This window comes from Rhinoderma darwinii, chromosome 1 (genome assembly GCF_050947455.1).
Source record: "Rhinoderma darwinii isolate aRhiDar2 chromosome 1, aRhiDar2.hap1, whole genome shotgun sequence".
Taxonomy (NCBI): Eukaryota; Metazoa; Chordata; class Amphibia; order Anura; family Rhinodermatidae; genus Rhinoderma; species Rhinoderma darwinii.
Window position 1 is genome coordinate 623,327,910 of NC_134687.1, and position 21,394 is coordinate 623,349,303.

General features: G+C 42.4%; 2 protein-coding genes and 1 long non-coding RNA gene across 6 annotated transcripts in view; 1 reads left to right on the top strand and 2 right to left on the bottom strand.

Annotated features, from left to right (window-relative positions):
- Positions 1–4,563, bottom strand: part of RICTOR (RPTOR independent companion of MTOR complex 2) — a 115,429-nt gene extending 110,866 nt beyond the window's left edge. For all 3 annotated transcript variants that reach the window (XM_075842177.1, XM_075842168.1, XM_075842187.1), the window contains exon 1: positions 4,267–4,563. In XM_075842177.1, coding sequence (XP_075698292.1) covers positions 4,267–4,546 — 280 coding nt within the window. In that variant the 5' untranslated portion in view covers positions 4,547–4,563. The remainder of the gene's footprint in view (positions 1–4,266) is intronic.
- Positions 4,564–4,724: 161 nt separating this feature from the next.
- LOC142663506 (uncharacterized) overlaps positions 4,725–21,394 on the top strand; it is a 57,233-nt gene continuing 40,563 nt past the window's right edge. Inside the window, exon 1 of the long non-coding RNA XR_012851101.1 lies at positions 4,725–4,802. This is a non-coding gene — a long non-coding RNA (uncharacterized LOC142663506). The remainder of the gene's footprint in view (positions 4,803–21,394) is intronic.
- The window catches only part of FYB1 (FYN binding protein 1), a 173,483-nt gene continuing 163,037 nt past the window's right edge, over positions 10,949–21,394 (bottom strand). For both annotated transcript variants that reach the window (XM_075842211.1, XM_075842202.1), the window contains 7 exons: positions 21,149–21,165; positions 19,803–19,863; positions 16,749–16,851; positions 14,925–15,087; positions 14,007–14,040; positions 13,842–13,873; positions 10,949–11,230 (listed from right to left, as the gene is read on the bottom strand). In XM_075842211.1, coding sequence (XP_075698326.1) covers positions 11,208–11,230; positions 13,842–13,873; positions 14,007–14,040; positions 14,925–15,087; positions 16,749–16,851; positions 19,803–19,863; positions 21,149–21,165 — 433 coding nt within the window. In that variant the 3' untranslated portion in view covers positions 10,949–11,207. The remainder of the gene's footprint in view (positions 11,231–13,841; positions 13,874–14,006; positions 14,041–14,924; positions 15,088–16,748; positions 16,852–19,802; positions 19,864–21,148; positions 21,166–21,394) is intronic.

Here is a 21,394-nt window from a genome sequence, read left to right on the forward strand (position 1 = left end):
TACTGGTATATCTGTACATTACACCGGCGATCACTACTGGTATATCTATACATTACACCGGCGATCACTACTGGTATATCTGTACATTACACCGGCGATCACTACTGGTATATCTGTACATTACACCGGCGATCACTACTGGTATATCTGTACATTACACCGGCGATCACTACTGGTATATCTGTACATTACACCGGCGATCACTACTGGTATATCTGTACATTACACCGGCGATCACTACTGGTATATCTATACATTACACCGGCGATCACTACTGGTATATCTATACATTACACCGGTGATCATTACTGGTATATCTATACATTACACCGGTGATCACTACTGGTATATCTGTACATTACACCGGTGATCACTACTGGTATATCTATACATTACACCGGCGATCACTACTGGTATATCTGTACATTACACCGGCGATCACTACTGGTATATCTATACATTACACCGGTGATCACTACTGGTATATCTATACATTACACCGGTGATCACTACTGGTATATCTATACATTACACCGGTGATCACTACTGGTATATCTATACATTACACCGGTGATCACTACTGGTATATCTGTACATTACACCGGTGATCACTACTGGTATATCTGTACATTACACCGATGATCACTACTGGTATATCTGTACATTACACCGGCGATCACTACTGGTATATCTATACATTACACCGGTGATCACTACTGGTATATCTGTACATTACACCGGTGATCACTACTGGTATATCTGTACATTACACCGGTGATCACTACTGGTATATCTATACATTACACCGGTGATCACTACTGGTATATCTATACATTACACCGGTGATCACTACTGGTATATCTGTACATTACACCGGTGATCACTACTGGTATATCTGTACATTACACCGGTGATCACTACTGGATATATCTATACATTACACCGGTGATCACTACTGGTATATCTATACATTACACCGGTGATCACTACTGGTATATCTATACATTACACCGGTGATCACTACTGGTATATCTATACATTACACCGGTGATCACTACTGGTATATCTATACATTACACCGGTGATCACTACTGGTATATCTATACATTACACCAGTGATCACTACTGGTATATCTGTACATTACACCGGTGATCACTACTGGTATATCTATACATTACACCGGCGATCACTACTGGTATATCTGTACATTACACCGGTGATCACTACTGGTATATCTGTACATTACACCGATGATCACTACTGGTATATCTGTACATTACACCGGCGATCACTGCTGGTATATCTATACATTACACCGGTGATCACTGCTGGTATATCTATACATTACACCGGTGATCACTACTGGTATATCTGTACATTACACCGGCGATCACTACTGGTATATCTGTACATTACACCGGCGATCACTACTGGTATATCTATACATTACACCGGCGATCACTACTGGTATATCTATACATTACACCGGTGATCACTACTGGTATATCTGTACATTACACCGGTGATCACTGCTGGTATATCTATACATTACACCGATGATCACTACTGGTATATCTATACATTACACCGGTGATCACTACTGGTATATCTATACATTACACCGGCGATCACTACTGGTATATCTGTACATTACACCGGCGATCACTACTGGTATATCTGTACATTACACCGGCGATCACTACTGGTATATCTGTACATTACACCGGTGATCACTACTGGTATATCTGTACATTACACCGGTGATCACTACTGGTATATCTGTACATTACACCGGTGATCACTACTGGTATATCTGTACATTACACCGGTGATCACTACTGGTATATCTATACATTACACCGGTGATCACTACTGGTATATCTGTACATTACACCGGTGATCACTACTGGTATATCTATACATTACACCGGTGATCACTACTGGTATATCTGTACATTACACCGGCGATCACTACTGGTATATCTGTACATTACATCGGTGATCACTACTGGTATATCTATACATTACACCGGTGATCACTACTGGTATATCTGTACATTACACCGGTGATCACTACTGGTATATCTATACATTACACCGGTGATCACTACTGGTATATCTGTACATTACACCGGCGATCACTACTGGTATATCTGTACATTACACCGGTGATCACTACTGGTATATCTATACATTACACCGGTGATCACTACTGGTATATCTGTACATTACACCGGTGATCACTACTGGTATATCTGTACATTACACCGGTGATCACTACTGGTATATCTATACATTACACCGGTGATCACTACTGGTATATCTATACATTACACCGGCGATCACTACTGGTATATCTGTACATTACACCGGTGATCACTACTGGATATATCTGTACATTACACCGGTGATCACTACTGGTATATCTGTACATTACACCGGTGATCACTACTGGTATATCTATACATTACACCGGTGATCACTACTGGTATATCTGTACATTACACCGGTGATCACTACTGGTATATCTATACATTACACCGGCGATCACTACTGGATATATCTGTACATTACACCGGTGATCACTACTGGATATATCTGTACATTACACCGGTGATCACTACTGGTATATCTGTACATTACACCGGTGATCACTACTGGTATATCTGTACATTACACCGGTGATCACTACTGGTATATCTATACATTACACCGGTGATCACTACTGGTATATCTGTACATTACACCGGTGATCACTACTGGTATATCTGTACATTACACCGGTGATCACTACTGGATATATCTGTACATTACACCGGTGATCACTACTGGTATATCTGTACATTACACCGGCGATCACTACTGGTATATCTATACATTACACCGGTGATCACTACTGGAATATCTGTACATTACACCGGTGATCACTACTGGTATATCTATACATTACACCGGCGATCACTACTGGTATATCTGTACATTACACCGGTGATCACTACTGGTATATCTATACATTACACCGGTGATCACTACTGGTATATCTGTACATTACACCGGTGATCACTACTGGTATATCTGTACATTACACCGATGATCACTACTGGTATATCTGTACATTACACCGGCGATCACTACTGGTATATCTGTACATTACACCGGCGATCACTACTGGTATATCTATACATTACACCGGCGATCACTACTGGTATATCTATACATTACACCGGTGATCATTACTGGTATATCTATACATTACACCGGTGATCACTACTGGTATATCTGTACATTACACCGGTGATCACTACTGGTATATCTATACATTACACCGGTGATCACTACTGGTATATCTGTACATTACACCGGTGATCACTACTGGTATATCTGTACATTACACCGGTGATCACTACTGGTATATCTATACATTACACCGGTGATCACTACTGGTATATCTGTACATTACACCGGTGATCACTACTGGTATATCTGTACATTACACCGGTGATCACTACTGGTATATCTATACATTACACCGGTGATCACTACTGGTATATCTATACATTACACCGGTGATCACTACTGGAATATCTGTACATTACATTATTTACATCACATCAGAACGTGAAAAATAAACATTGGCAGAGTATTCATAATACTGTATTATCACATCTCCTATGACGTTTTTCTGGCGCCAGACTGCAACTTTATCTTGTTCTAACCTCTCATTAAGGCGGCACCTCCCGCCCCGTATCTCTCGACAGACCGCCATGGCTACGTGAGGGTGCGATTCTCGTCACGTCAGGTGCTCTTAAGCGCAGAACCTTTTTTCCCTTTCAATATTTTTATTGACTTCTACCGAGCACGACAGCTGCCGCCAGTCGCGACATAATTAGTGCCACATATACGACTTCAATCTATGGGCAGCGGACGTAACCACGGCTACGGAGCCCTGGCCCCAGTGTGACACCTTCCCTGGTATTAAAAGGGCATGACAGGTAAATACAGAGAACAGGGAGGGGGCTGCCCACAAGGACACGGTGTCAAGGCAGGGCTGGTGAGCTGGCACTGCTGTCATATATGTCACGACTACTGGCACGGAGGGGGAGGGGGCCCACACCTATACTGCCCCCCTCATTCGAGAGATACCAAGAAAGCTGAGGCCAGGGGTGGGATTGGGCTGCCTCTCCCCGTGCATACTGAAACCTATCAGCCCCTGAGATTTCCCTCACCCAGGCCCAGACTCCCATGACCCAACCCTTCCCGGTTACCTCTTATCCTGAGGTGCCGGAGGGAGCGGGCGCGGATGCTGGCCGCCATGTTCCTCGGTGGGGAGACATTCACAACACCGGAAACATCGCTCTGTCTCGCGAGAAGACGGGGGCAGTGGGCGGGGAGTCTGCGGACGGCTTTCCGAGGAAGGGTGGAATGTTTTGTCTGGGAAAGGCCCATCGCTTTCTCCACCGGAGACACGAACGCAACTGCGGGGGCGCAGCCCACAATTTGAATGTATAGATTAAGACACGGCATTGGAGAGGCCTCGACGGCCATTTTTGTTATGGGCAAGTTCAACCTGCGTGCAGAACGTATGAAATGGTTTGTTTTTTTTGTCCAAGATTTTAGCTGTGAGGTATAAATAAAGTATTACAAACAGACGGGGAAAAAAAAATAAGCGTCCGTGTATCCCGCCCTGTGCTATTGAACTACAAGTCCCAGCATCCCTTGCTCCAATATGCTGGTAGGGGATGCTATGACTTGTGTGTCGTTCGCCTCTGGACTATATTATCCGGGGGCGCCTAGTCATAAGGTGAGGTAAGCGTTGAGTTAATACAGTGTTTGCGACATTACGGGAGACGCAACAGCCGAGTAATTACATTTTACAACCCTGCGAGACAGGTGGAACTCCCAGCAGCCAAGCAAAGAAAAACTCGTTTACTCTGATTGGCTGCCAAGTTGATCTGTGTAACCAATGGAGGGATTTCAAACTGATAGTGAGTCAGAATGAATGAACTACCTCCTGATTGGCTGTAAACCCGACTGCTTTAACAAATGGCAGGATATAAGACTTGGCCCGGATTCGGAATTGATGAATTTCACTCAGACTCACTGCAGTTCGGGCCAATGGGGATGAGATCAAGCGGGCAGTGAATGAATAGACTTTACTCTGATTGGCTGCATGCTTGACTCTTGCAACCAATGAGACTTAACCGGGGATTTGAATACATTTCAGCCTGGCTGCAGTTCTGACTTCTCCGACCAATGAGGAGAGATCAGTCTGACTGTAGACGAATAAGCTACGCTCTGATTGGAACCCCACACCTGCAGGGAGCAGAATATGAATGTTTAGTATCACACAATAGTGTTTCATACTAAATTAACCCTTTAATGACTAGGCCTGTTTGGGTGTAATCGACCAGCTAAATTTTTTTGTTTCGAAATTATTATTATATTTTTTTTTATCGGCGCTGTTTGGGAATACATATAAATTACCATTTGTAATGAGGTTCGTATGTGTATATATATATATATATATATATATATATATATATATAAAAAAGTGATTTTTGGCGTCACTTTTTTATGTACTTATTACACCGTTTAGGTTTTACACGGAATGACCTGATAAATTATTTAGGTCATGTGGAAACCGATATGTGTAGAAGGGACATGCCCTATCTTCGGCCGTTTACGCTTCTGACCTCCCATTGAGATCAATGGGAGGCAGAAGAAGCATATTTTGCAGCGTTTTTTTGCGTCTTTGTACGCTCCGTTTTTTAAAACAGGCGTAAAAAGACGCCCCGTATGAACTAAATTTGGTATCGCCATAATCGTATTGACCTGCAGAATAAAGTTAACGCGCACGGTAAAAGCTAAACCAAAAAAGCAATGTAGGAATCCGGGTTTTTTTTCCCATTCCAGCCCACAATATTTTTTTTTTTTTACAATTCCCCCCTACATTATGCGGTACAATAAATGGTGTCGTGAAAAACGACAACTTGTCCCGCAAAAACAAGCCCTCTAATACGTCTAATTTGACGAAAAAAGGAAAAGTTATGACTTTTGGAACGTGGGGAAGAAAAAAAGAAAATGAAACAATGTCTGTGGCAGGAAGGGCTTCAATTTATTCCCGTCTTCTAAAGCGATGCTAGGATCCTTGCTGAATTAGAATCGGGTCCTTTTTATGTTCCAAGTTTGTGAAGGGTGCCCTCTAGTGGTAATAATCGCACCTGTCTTCAAACACCTAACAATCTGTTTTTCAGCACGGCCATGCGCTACAAAAGGCATGTGTTGGTGAATATGGCACGCACTACACTAAAGTTATATACTAGCGTACTGCTCAGTCTATCAACTCTATATTTTAACGAACGTGCTGTGTTGTATTAAATGGAAACTTTTTGGGTGACCAGAAAACATGGTTGGTGATCTAGGATCATCAGCAGCGTGTCAAAGTGATGGGGTTTTGTTTTTAGCCTCTGGATGTAAAGAAGAATGTTTACATTTCCTGACAGCAAGCAGCAATCTTCAAAAATTGTGAGGAATTGGAATTCATAGTATACTAGGAAGTTGTATACAGGGCCGTAGCTATAGGGAGTTCAGAGTTAGCAGTCTCATCCTGGCCCTGGTGCCCGAAGGCCCCTCTGTCATATAAAGGCATCAGTTGTAGAAATGGTAGGTGGGGGCTCTATTACAGATTTTGCATTAAGCCATAATAGGGCCCTATTAGGGCATTTGGAAGGGGGTTCAACCCCTTTAACATTTTATTTTGGGCTTTCATAGCACCAAAGAGCTCCCAACTCCCGCAAATTATGGATTTCAGTTCACAAACCTCAACCGTTGTAATCTTCTGACTGACCCTTAAACCTATATAATGGAAGTTCTATTACGTACATCAAGAGCGTATGTATTATAGGGACAGCCCCTGGAAGCGCTGTGAGAATGTGGAGATATGGGGGAAACCGCTCCATTTGGCTATCAGTTCCCTGTCTCGTCATTCAGCGCTTTACCAATGATGCAGGTTTGCGATGACGTCATCGCGCCGCCTGCGTCATTCTGTTGTAACAGGTCTGTTCAGAAGAGACCAGGCCTGTGTCACTGGAGGACTGCGCGAGAATAGGGACAGGGAGGATGTAATGGGTTTTTTTCAGTGGGCAGTTGCAACGGCCGCAGCCCATCGTTCCCACTCACCCCTCGACGACCGCGGACTCCCCAGTGCTGGCCGGCACCTACTTCCTCGGAGAAGCCATCACTCACTTACGCTCCACTCTGCAGTATCCTCTAGGGCGCGCGCACTCGTTCCCAGCCTTAAAAGGCCAGCGCACGCGCGTGTGAAACATAATACAAATCAGCCCTAATCACCCTGGACTATAAAAAAGGCTTTACCCTTTCACTCCTTGCCTTAGAGTTGTTGTGTATTCCTATGTTAGTCTTGCAAATGGTCCCTTAGTCGTATCTTGTTTCCGTGCCCTGCTACCTGTATCCCGTGCTGTGTTTGTTCCTGTGCCCTTTCTAGTGTTGGAGTCGCGTTGTGCCACCTGTCATGCCTACCGTTATACACTACGTCTCGTGTCATCTGCCACACCTGGTACCATCTGCCACATTTGGCGTCATCTACCGTCAAAGTTTCATGTATGCCTAAGCTTCTGCTACTATCTGGACTATTAGGGTATGTTCACATGGCTTATTTACAAACATTTTTCGGGCCAAAAACGGCCGAAAACCCGGAAGCAGAACGCCTCCAAACATCTACCCATTGACTTCAGTGGGAAAAATGTTGTACTGTTCCGACGGGGTGTTTTTTTACGCAGACATGTTGAAAAACGGCCGCGTAAAAAAACACCTGCGATAAAGAAGTGCATGTCACTTCTTGAGCCGTTTTTGCGGCCATTTTTCATTGACTCTATAGAAAAACAGCCCCAAAAACGGCCGTAAAAAACGCGAGTTGCTAAAAAAAAGTATGAAAATCAGGAGCTGTTTTCCCTTGAAAACCGCTGCGTATTTTTAGACGTTTTTTATTTTGTGTGTGCACATGCCCTTACAGGTACCCTTGTGGTTGAACTTTTTATATGCTTGGTAAACTGTTGTTTGGCCATCTGCTACTCCACTACGGCTGTTCGGCCTAGTGGGTCCACATACCCACGGATCGTGACAGCAGTGTTGTGGCGCTATCTAAATGGGCACTATCTACAGGAGGCTCTATGGAGGCACTATTTACAGGGGACCCCATGGGGCACTACCTACAGAGGACCCTATGGGACACTAGCTATGGGGAACTCTATGGGGGGAGATATCTACAAGGGGCAGTAGCTACAGGGGGCTGTATGGGGACACTATCTACAGTGGGCTCTATGAGGTAAGTTATCTGCAGGGGACTATGGGGAGCACAATCTACAGGGGACTCTGAGGTGCACTGTCTACAGGGGACGCTGGGGGCACCATCTACAGGGGGCTCTATAGGAGCACTATCTACAGGGGGCTCTGATGCCCATTACCTACAGGGGGATCTATGAGGGACACTATATTCAGAGCGCAGTGTATTGTACTATTATATTCAAGGGCCCAGTGTATGGTGCTATTATATTTAGGGGCATAGTGTGTTGCAGCATTAAAATTTTATCTTCGTTTATAGGTGTGGAAATATTGGAAAAGTGAGGAACCAAAGACCTCTGAAAGGCAAATTCTGCAGAAATGCGTCGTGGCTGGGAGAATTCATCCTGAGGACTTTACCGGATGAGGAAGAAAAGAGAAAAAGTGCGACTAGAATCTGAGAAGACGTCACGTGTGAGTCACTGGATTTATAGGGGATCTGTCACCTCTCCTGATATGTTTGTTGTAGGATATTCTTATATTCCACAAAAAGTCTTTGTGTAGTCCTGGACAGATGGGTGTCACCATTCCCCTAGTGAGGAGGATGTGTCCCTACACAGAGTGATACTGTCAGCAATGCTTGGAGACTGTCAATATATAGGGACACAGCCCTTTGATAAGGAGAATCACAACACCCATTTGTCAATGCTTGCACAGAAAGGTGGTGTTAGCTATAGGCACGGCAGGGCAGCGGTGGAGAAGGGGGCCCAAGTTTGGGGAACAGTCCTGGGCCTATTGTCTACTTAATCCGCCACTGATTACCAAGCAGGAACCCTGTCTGCAGGGGTGGATATTTGGCCTCTGCAGCTTGTTCAGCAGCACAGGGGATCAGACGGGGCTGGAGCTTCTCTATATATTCTGTATAGTATCCTGCTTCCCTCGCCCCCTGCTCACATGTCTGTCACAGATTACACAGACACTGCATCATCCCAGTCAGCCAATCACAGAGCCTCTATGATTATCCAAGCTGCTCTGTGATTGGCTGATAGCTGATGATGAAGTTTCTGTATCTCTGATCAGTCTACAGTCACAGATGGAGGAGCTAGAGGAAGGAATCCTGCACTACCCTGGACCACCAGGGATGTCATCAACTCCTTTACTATCCCAGCCCACAATCAATGTTACCATTAACGCCTTCACTGCCCTAGCCCACAATCAATGTTACCATTAACCTCTTCACTGCCCCCAGCCCACCAGGAATGTTATTATTAACCGCTTCATTGCCATAGACCACCAGGGATGTTATTAACCACTTCATTGCCCTAGACCACCGGGGACATTATGAACCCCTTCCCAGTCCTATACCACTGATGATATAACAATAAACGCCTTCACTGCCCTAGATCTCCAGGGATGTTATTGTTAACACCGTCACTGCACAAGACCACCAGGGATGTTATTATTAACACCATCACTGCACAAGACTACCAGGGACATTAATGAGTAACCCCATTCACTGTCCTATACCACTGAGGATATAACCATAAACCCTTTTACTGCCCCAGATCACGAGGGATGTTATTAACCCTTTTGTTACCCTAGTCTACCAGAAATGTTTTTAAAAAGGAGAAGATGTAAGTTGCAGGTATGCTGGAAGAAGGCGGCCCACACAATAAGGGACCTTAGTTGTTTGTGTCCACATCTGAATCTGAATCTCTCTGATGTCCATATGGTCTAATAGGGTCGAAGTAAATCGCAGCAATGACTGCATGTGTCTACATATCAATACATGTATTATGCAAGCTTTCTGCCCCCTGTATGTGAACATACCAGAGCTATCTATGCTTACAAGCCCCGCAGCTGTGTGAGCAGGACATGATCAGGATGAATTTACATCCACAGAATGTAAACCATAAATATTTCCATTCACTGAATGCAAGGTGAGATTTTGAAGATGGTTAGAAATTGACACACAGAGTATATTAGAAAGTTGCAGAACTTTTTATTATAAAGTGAATAAGGCACGCTGTCATGTTATGGCCACTACATCCGGATCCACTGAGTAGTGACAACTGCTCTGTGCACATGTCTGTCTGGAGTAATGCACAATGTTCTAGATCATGTTAAAGGGGTCGCTCAGGATTAGAAAAATATGGCTGCTTTAGTCAAGAAACAGCGCCACATCTGACCACAGGTTGTGTCTGGTATTACAGCTCAGCTCCATTAACATTCGTGGCTCTGTTTTTGGAAAGTGCAGCCATGCCTTTTCTTGTGGACAACCCCTTTAAACTTTCTTAATCTCAGCAAAATATTGCATTCAAATTGTAAGGGATTGGATACAATTCTAATGGGCTTCTCCAATTTAGATAATCCCTCTTTATAAGAAGTTCCTCTGGCAGTAAGCTGATCATAAAGTGTCCCCCTTCTAGGACCCCAGCGATCAACTGTGATCTGTGGGGAAACCTGGCAGTAAGTGTTCAATTTCCCTGCAGCACCACCACAGGAGAAATTAAGTATTACACAGTGTTGTCCGTGTAATAAAGGACAGGACAGGTCCTCCAGAGTGAGAGACGCTCTTTGCAGCTGCCCTCCATCCTGGTTTTATAAAACAGAATACTCTTTAAATATAATAGATAAAATAAGTCTGGATTTAGGTGGGGGATTTTTGTTTATTTTTTTTTAAATATTTGCAAGAAAATGGTGGCCTTGTTGCCCAAAGCATCCAATCCGATTCCAGCAGCTTCCATTTTCTGACCTGCACTGGAAAATAAAAGCAGTGATCTGATTGGTTGCTTTGACTTTTTTTTATATATATACATATGAATCTGTACAATGTTTTTCTTGGATGTTGATGTTTTCATTGGCAATGAAGAGGTGAAAGAGGTTGACGACACGTATTCAGGTGTATTCAGTCATTGTCATAGATGCAGTCTGCGAATATAAAAGAAAATATTAGATAGATGACTCGATAAAACGTGTACAACAAATAAATAATTACTTGAGTACCTTACACGGATGCCGAATACATTACCCATAGAGATCTGAGGGTCGGCCTATAGGGAATCACACAGGACGCATCAGGTACCCCTGCTGTAGGGGGCACCACAGATGGCCTGGAACCCGAGGCTTGCAATCATCACAAATCATAATATTGATTGTATAGTAGTATTATTTAGACATTGTATAGCGGTGTTATTAGATTACTGTATACATGGAGCTGTAATTTGAGCACTGTATGTTGGTATTATTTAGTCACTGTATGGCGGTATTATGTGAGCACTGTATTTTGGTATTATGTGAGCACTGTATTTTGGTATTATGTGAGCACTGTATTTTGGTATTATGTGAGCACTGTATTTTGGTATTATGTGAGCACTGTATGTTGGTATTATTTGAGCACTGTATTTTGGTATTATGTGAGCACTGTATGTTGGTATTATGTGAGCACTGTATTTTGGTATTATGTGAGCACTGTATGTTGGTATTATGTGAGCACTGTATGTTGGTATTATTTGAGCACTGTATGGCGGTATTGAACACTATGGTGGTATTTGAGCACTATCTAGCGTTATTATTTGAGCACTGTATGGTGGTATTATTTGAGCACTGTGTGGCGGTATTGAACACTGGTGGTATTTGAGCACTGTATTACTGTATTATTTGGTCACTGTATGGCGGTATTATGTGAGCACTGTATGGCGGTATTATGTGAGCACTGTATGTTGATATTATTTGAGCACTGTGTAGCGGTATTGAACACTGGTGGTATTTGAGCACTGTATTACTGTATTATTTGGTCACTGTATTTTGGTATTATGTGAGCACTGTATGGCGGTATTATGTGAGCACTGTATGTTGATATTATTTGAGCACTGTGTAGCGGTATTGAACACTATGGTGGTATTTGAGCACTGTATAGTGGTATTATTTGGTCACTGTATGGCAGTATTATGTGAGCACTGTATGTTGGTATTATGTGAGCACTGTATGTTGATATTATTTGAGCACTTTGTAGCGGTATTGAGCACTGCATGGTGGTAATTGAGCACTGTATGGCGGTATTATTTGAGCACTCTATGGTAGTATTATTTGAGCACTGTAGGGCGGTATTATTTGAGCACTGTATGTTGGTATTATGTGAGCACTGTATGTTGGTATTATTTGAGCACTGTATGCTGGTAATTGAGCACTGTATGGAGGTATTATTTGAGCATTGTATGGTACTATTTGAGCACTGTATGGTACTATTTGAGCACTGTATGGTGTTATTTGAGCACTATATGGCAGTATTATTTGAGCACTGTATGGTGGTATTTGAGCACTGTATAGCGGTATTATTTGAGCACAGTATGGTGTTATTTGAGCACTATATGGCAGTATTATTTGAGCACGGTCTAGCCTTACAGTATTATTTGAGCACTGTATGGTAATAGTATTTGAGCACTCTATGTTGGTATTCTTTGAGCGCTGTATGTCAGTATTTCATAGTGTGGCACTGCTACTTAGACACTATATATTATTTTGCAGTGTATAGTGGTGACGGCACTGTATAGTGTTGTTATTTAGGCACCTATATGGAAGGGTTATATGACCATGCTATGGCACCAAAAAAGGCGCTAATACAGGATTAGATGAAGACGACTACTATAGTATCAACTATAATCCAGCCATTAATCTGAGCACCAGATGCCTTTTCAAAGAGGGTCGCCGACAGGGTTGCCAACCTCCTTATTATTGTTTTTAAGACAACTGTGCTAAAAATCACGGACTTTCCAACATTTTTATGAAAACATGCCTTTCCTGTTTATATAGACCCCACCCCAACAGTGCTCATGACCCTTTCATCAACCCTCCAAACTTAATTAAGACAGACCTCAGACCCCAAAATGAATTAGAACAGTTTAAGACTGACCCGACAATTGGTTAAGACAGACCCTAAAAATGAATTCAGACCCCAAAAATAAGATAGACCCCAGAATTAATAAAGACAGACCCCAAAATAAATACGGACCCTAAACCCCATTTTGAGTTGAGACAAGCCCCAGAGCCAGTGCTTGCTCAGCAGCTTCTTATTATCATGGGCTCCGGCTTGCAGACGGCTGGCAGAAGAAGAACAGTAGGTGGCTGCTCTTTCATTGCACTGCTGGTCATCTGTTTTTTTTGCACTGCGCATGTAACGGGATAACGCACACATGCGCACTGCAAATTTGAGGAAACCTAGAAAAATATCACGGATGGTGTTTTTTTTTTCCTGCCGGACACTAGACAGCAGAAAAAATACCCGGTTGGTCAACTACGGGCATGTGCCTCTTGTGCTTAATGGAAAATTCGTCCCTGGTGATGTCATATAACTATAGCAGCCTATCGTACAATATCGCTATGAATGAATGACACGCAGCATGAGAGCAGTTAGTTTATATTTATCAATTAATATAATTTGAGAACCAGTTTAATACTAAAAAGTCAAATAAAATAAAAAAACAAGAAAAGTTTTTGTATATTCCATTAACGTGGAGTTAGGAACATTTTGGAAGCAACGTACCCTCTCCAATATCATCATAGATTTCCCCGTCACTGCAAAAAAAAAAAGACAAATGATTATTCAATGAAACATTTCAGTTAAGTTAGGTGGAGTTCCGACCTCTGGAACGCCCACTGTTTCCGAGAATAAAGAACCCCTGTTTTCGGCCAGAAAGCTAATACTTACTTATCGATTATGTTGCTTCTTGAGACATAACCATCTGGGGAAAATAAAAAATATATTTTCTATTAAATTAATGCAATGTTCTTGACGAGAAAAAAACAGATAACAAAAACTTCAATTTGGTAACTTAGGTGCTTTGCTGTCACTGGGAAGGTAATGAAGAAAGGTTACATTGCTAGTAGTATGGATTGTTCTGAAGAGATCAGTGACTCTACACGTGGCACTTTCGTAGGATGCCACCTTTGTCAGCAGTCATTTTGTGAAATTCCTGATCCGCTAAATTTCCCCCAGTCACCTGTAAGTGTTATCTGTTAGATCTGCCCAGTCACCTATAAGTGTTATCTGCTAGATCTACCCTGGTCAACTGTAAGTGCTATTATTATCTGCTAGATCTGCCCAGTCACCTTTAAGTGCTATTATTATCTGCTAGATCTGCCCAGTCACCTTTAAGTGTTATTATCGGCTAGATCTGCCCAGTCACCTATAAGTGTTATCTGCTAGATCTACCCTGGTCAACTGTAAGTGCTATTATTATCTGCTAGATCTGCCCAGTCACCTTTAAGTGCTATTATTATCTGCTAGATCTGCCCAGTCACCTTTAAGTGTTATTATCGGCTAGATCTGCCCAGTCACCTTTAAGTGCTATTATTATCTGCTAGATCTTCCCCGCTCACCTGTAAGGGCTATTTTTGTGAATTGGAAGTGTCTAGAAGTAACAGCAGCTCAGCCACCAAGCGGTAGACCACGCAAACTCTCTACAGAAAGGAATAAAATAAACCTCCCAAAAGAAGGAAACTTTTGGAACTTTTCCCTTGTTCCCTCTTAGAAACCATTAGTCATTTTTTTTTTTTTTCGATTACCCAGCCACTGATAGGAGACAAGCCTATGGTTACCACGTGTCCTGCCGTCATGTGTACTTACATTTGCCCTCATTATTTTTGCATAGAAATGTATTATCATTTGCATGTTGGATCACATCCAGCATTTCTCCTGGCTTCAGAGGTAAGTCCTTGGATCCCCACTTTTTAGTTGCCAAGTTGGTCGCAACCTGGACTGATGACAACACTCTAATTTCACCTGTGAACTGTAGAAAACAAACCTTATACTACAAAATGTTCTAAAATGTTTCTTAAGGGGCCACATATTACACAAAATCGGATTAATAAGACATAAAAGATTGAGAAAAGTGTGGTCTTGCCAGGCCACCATACTCCTTCCCTGGACCGTTCAGCCTCAGGCCTCACTTTAGTCTCAGGGTATGTTCACATGGAGTGTTTTCAGGTGTATTTCTGGGCGTTTATGCCTCGAAAAACGCCTGGAAAAACGGAAGCAGAACGCCTCCAAACATCTGCCCATTGATTTCAATGGAAAATATGGCGTTCTGTTCCGACGGGACGTTTTTTTATGCCTCGTTTTCCAAAAACGGCACGTAAAAAGACGCCCGCGAAAAAGAAGTGCATGTCACTTCTTGGGACGTTTTTGGATTTGTTTTTCATTGACTATAGAAAAACAGCTCCAAAAACGCCGCAAAAATCGCGAGTGGCTTAAAAAATGTCTGAAAATCAGGAGCGGTTTTCCCTTGAAAACAGCTCCGTATTTTCAGACGTTTTTGGTTAAGCGTGTGAACATATGCCTGAAAAAACGGAAGCTGAATACCTACAAACATCTGCCCATTCAAATCAATGGGAGAAACAGCATTTAGTTCATACGGGGCGTCTTTTTTCGCCGCTGTTTTAAAAAACGGAGCGTAAAAAGAAGCTCCGTAAAAAGAAGTGCATGTCACTTCTTGAGGCGTTTTTTTGGAGCTGATTTTCAATTGAACACTATAAAAAAAAAACGCCTCAAACGAAGCTCCAAATTAAAAGAAGCTTCATTTTCAGCTTCAAAAACGCCTGAAGATCAGAGGCTGTATCAGCGCCGTATTTTCAGAAATTTTTTGTTAAGAGTGTGAACATACCCTTAGGCCCCATGCACACGAACGTGCTTTTGCAGCCGCAATTCCCCCGAAAATCCACGGACATTCATTCCTATGGTCCCATGCACACGACCGTGGTTTTCACGGTCCGTGCATGGCCCACGAGCCTGGACCGCAGAAAGAACGGACATGTCTTATTACGGCCGTGTTATGCGGTCCAGGCTCATAGGAAATAATGTGCGCGGCCCGCGATTTGCGGGTGACACTCCGCGGCCGGCCGACCCGAAAATCACGGTCGTGTGCATGAGGCCTTAGACTATGGGTGCTATTACAGCATGGCTTGTACGGGACCCATAGCAATATTTTGTCACTGCTATGCGCTCTTCTCAAGTAAAAGCCTTCCTGCTAACAGTCCTAGGACTGTCCTGCGAACTCGGCTGTGAAAGGAACGTGGTTTATGTAAATATATAAAGGGGGGGTTCTAGGCGGTTTTAGGGGTGGGTTTAAGCTTAAGTTGGATGGTAAATGTACAGTTCAGTTCACTCTCAACAAGATGAGGGGCATTATCTGATTCGGCGATGGGGTCCTTTGAATTTCATCTAAGACAGACTGGTTGCTATGGACAATACTCTATAAATGGCTGTTGTTAGGCAATTTATCCATAGCAACCGTGTTTATCCAGTTCTGGCAGCAATATAAAGATGTGCAAACATTCCCAGCACCCAGACAGTCCTCGACATCTCACATTTATACATATAGTAATAGTAGTAACCATGTTTAATACAGAACCCCAAAAAATGTAAGATCACCCCCACTTATTAACCATTTACCTTGAATTTTTTCCTAAATTCTCTCTCCTCCTTCTCTAGCTTTTTCAGTGTCTTGTAGTCCGGTGATCTCCCAAGGGTTGATGTTCTTGTGTTTACTGATAAACTAAAAAAAAAATACACAATATAATAATCGCAGAATCCACCATTCCTTTCCTTATTTGCTGTATGGCGCCTACATATTCCACAGCGCTGTACAGAGATTTTCATCATTTCGATCACAATCTAATTTCCCGATACCAGACCCACACAAAGGTGAATTTCATATGATGCCGATTATCAGGAGAGTGGGAAGAAACCGGAGAATCTGGTGGAAACCCACGAGAACACGGGAAGAACATTCAAACTACATGCAGATGTTGCGCTTAGTCAGATTCGAACACAGGATTGTGGCTCCATAGAAAACACTGGATGGGTTTTTGGGGGTTTCTGGTCATCGGGTTTCTGGTCTCATGCTCTAACTTTCTGGATATGCCACTACCTATATTTTACCCTATAACCAGTACTGGATCAATGATTTTTAGAGCATATGACCGCATGAAAATATGCAACCCATATGTAGGAGAGGGATTTGTGCTTCTGTGGTCAGCTCACAGACCATTGTCTAGATTGTTGCACTGTAAGGCTATGTTCACACGCGTTCTTAAGCATCAAGCGTTTTTTGATGCGTTTTTTACGGCCGTTTTTGGAGCTGTTTTTCTATTGAGACAATGAAAAACGGCTCAAGAAGTGACATGCACTTCTTTTTTACGGGGCGTTTTTTTATGTGCAGTTTTTACAAACGCCAGCGTAAAAAAATACCCCGTGGTAACAAAACTCCATTTCTCCCATTGAAATCAATGGGCAGATGTTTGGAGGCATTCAGCCTCCGTATTTTTAGCCATTTTTCTGGGCCTTTACGGCCAAAAAACGGCTGAAAATAGGCCGTGTGAACATACCCTAACAAACCTTCAGCCGAGTGAGCAGGACTAGAATGGATCAAGATGGATTTAAGGCCTCGAAATGTAAAAATAACCACTGACGCACCATGTTGTCCTATTATTTCTGCAGCAGACACGAAGTTAATGGAAAACAAAAAAAAGATTTACAGTCTATTTAAAGGGGTTGCCTAGTTTTAGGCTACTTTTAAAAAAAAATAAAAAATTCCTCTTAGATGTTCCTAATGGGATTCCCTTGTATTAGCCGAAGCAGAGACTGCATGACTGTAGGGAAAGTATACACTTGTGTCTCCCCAAAGATAACGGCTGATTCCAGATGGTGCCAGCACTGGGATCAGCCAATGGCTGGGGGACATGTAAAGTAGACAACTTATTAGGCCATATAGACATCATAGAGTCGGGAGCCCCCCTCCTTCTTGCCAAAACAGAGCTGTTCTGTAAGATCCGTCACGGCTCCTGCTCGACCCGCTGCGTCCATGTATTACTTGGATGGGCGTTCATTTAAATGGCCGGCATGTAATACTTAAAGAGGCTCTGTCACCAGGTGATCAAACCCCTATCTGCTATTGCATGTGATCGGCGCTGCAATGTAGAGAACAGTAACGTTTTGTTTTTTTGAAAAACGATAATTTTTGGCCAAGTTATGAGCAATTTTATATTTATGCAAATGAGCCTTTCTAATGGACAACTGGGCGTGTTTTCTCTTATTTCCAACCAGGCGTGTATTGTGTTTGTAACATCTGGGCGTGTTTACTTGTTTTACTAGCTGGGCGTTGTGAATAGAAGTGTATGATGCTGACTAATCAGCATCATTCACTTCTCATCGTTACCACCCAGCTTCTGGCAGTGCACAGACACACAGCGTGTTCTCGCTCGTCCGACGCGATGAAGTTCCTGTGGGAGGAAGTGAGTGACGTCACAGCGTGATCTCGCGAGATCACGCTGTGTGTCTGTGCACTGCCAGAAGCTGGGTGGTAACGATGAGAAGTGAATGATGCTGATTCGACAGCATCATACACTCCCATTCCTAACGCCCAGCTAGTAAAACAAGTAAAAACGCCCAGATGTACATACACAATACACGCCCAGTTGTACATAAGAAAGGCTCATTTGCATAAATATAAAATTGCTCATAACTTGGCCAAAAATAATCGTTTTTCAAAAAAAAACAAAAACGTTACTGTTCTCTACATTGCAGCGCCGATCATATGCAATAGGAGATAGGGGTTTGATCATCTGGTGACAGAGCCTCTTTAATTTCCCCTGTAGTGGCTGCCGGAGAAATAAACAGCCGGCCACATCATCTCTTAGAAAAATCAACTTTGTATCGGGGGTCTTGGGAGCTGGACCCGCGGATCACCACCGCAGTTCTCAGATTACAGGTATTGTCGGTGAAGAGACAACCCATTGAAATTGTCATAACCTAGCATGGTCACTACAGTAAAATATTGCTGTAACGAAAGCCACAACGCAGTGCCGTATTCATGGTGGCACGCGTCAGACCTCATTGACTTACAAAGGGGCCATCGGGGGTTCCTTCATGGTGCCCATCGTTTTGTAATGCTATTCTTGCCGGAGGACCTGAGGGACCCCATTGTAAGTCAATGATACCTGTGAAGAATAGTGCAACCGATCCAACATTTTAAATAGACCTGCAAAGTGGACAACCTATTAGGCCATGTAGACATCATAGAGTCGGGAGCCACATGCACACAACCATAGTACGGGCCGTAATACAATGTGCAATACAGAACCATATTATGCGCCATATTGCAGGCAAAACTGTTCTGTACTGGGTGGCGAATCTCGCTATAAAAACTGAAAATTGTTCTTCTACCGGAGAACATGGTCCAAGATATGGCCTTCAATAGAAGATGCTGCAGTTATTTCAGCACCAGGTTGTTGTGCACAGAAGGTAAGCAGCCAGTCTGCCTTCTACAATGTCACATGTATATCGTGACATCGACATCTCTGGCCGCTCAGTCCACTGTGTAAACGAACATCACGGCAGAGAATAGGGTAGATACATGAGGGTGCAACCGGTGACATTGAGGGATGGACTGAGGGTGACGCGGGACACTAGAGAACATCATTTATATATAAGACCAGTAGTCCTTACTTGCTCTCTATAGGAGGAGGTGGAAAGTCACTTGAGTCCACATCATCGTAAACATCACTTTCTGTCCAAAGAAATGACCAAAATGTTAACTTCATTGTAACAGCGCCCAATATAAACAATTCAATGTCAGATTCAGCTCTGCTACATCTGTGCACAATATGGCATCTTGTAATGTAGAGTCTTATAATAACATTTGGAAAGATGGAGAAAACCCTTTAAGGCAGTTATCTACATAGGACAATCCATATTATGGGAGCATATCCCTGAACAACCGAACAAATGTATCTATCATCTATCTCACATATCTATCTATCTATCTATCTATCTATCTATCTATCTATCTATCTATCTATCTATCTATCTATCTATCTATCTATCTATCTATCATCTATCTCACATATCTATCTATCTATCTATCTATCTATCTATCTATCTATCTATCTATCTATCTATCTATCTATCTATCTATCTATCTATCTATCTACAATCTATCTCATATCTATCTATCTATCTATCTATCTATCTATCTATCTATCTATCTATCTATCTATCTATCTATCTATCTATCTATCTATCTATCTATCTCATATCTATCTCTCTATCTATCTATCTATCTATCTATCTATCTATCTATCTATCTATCTATCTACAATCTATCTCATATCTATCTATCTATCTATCTATCTATCTATCTATCTATCTATCTATCTATCTATCTATCTATCTATCTATCTATCTATCGCATATCTATCTATCTATCTATCTATCTATCTATCTATCTATCTATCTATCTATCTATCTATCTATCTATCTATCTATCTATCTACCTATCTATCTATCTATCTATCTATCTATCTATCTATCTATCTATCTATCTACCTATTTCATATCTATCTTCTTTCTATCTATTGAATAAGGGTTTTCATGAAGTGCTGCCTGAGGCAGACAACGCCTTCAAAAACGTCTAAATTATGTTCACTCTAAGGCCTCGTGCACACAGCCGTATTACGGATCCGCGTGTTTCACATCTGTCATACAACGCCTATAGAATTCTATGAGCCCATCCTGTATGACACATGGTGTTTTTTTCTCATGCTCCATTGCATGTGATATTAAGTAGGTTCCCCCCCCCCCTAGAAGCATTGCTTGTAGGGAAGAATATGGTGCTGCATGGGTGCCCCATACGATGGCGCACAGATTACTCGTCGGCCCCGTAGCCACCCCATGTTCTGCTGTACAAGGTCCATGCATGCTACAATGCCGTGAACATCCATTCTGCCGTTTCCTCCTCGCAGGCAGCACATACACATTCAGCATTTCTCTACATTACATACAAGGTTACTTACCAAAGGTAGAATTTGCCCTGTAAATTTATAAAGAGGTTTGTATTAATATTATTTGTGATTTCTTTCATAGTCGATAAATATTTACTGGTGAATTTTATTATTTTATGACTTTCTTATATGGAAATATCTTCCTATTAAGGGTGTGCATCGTCACCTGCACATGGAGGGGGAGGGGATTCTGATGGCTGAAGCAATATATATGAGGCTTATCAGGTCATCTGCCCCTAGTGGCAAGACACCGACATG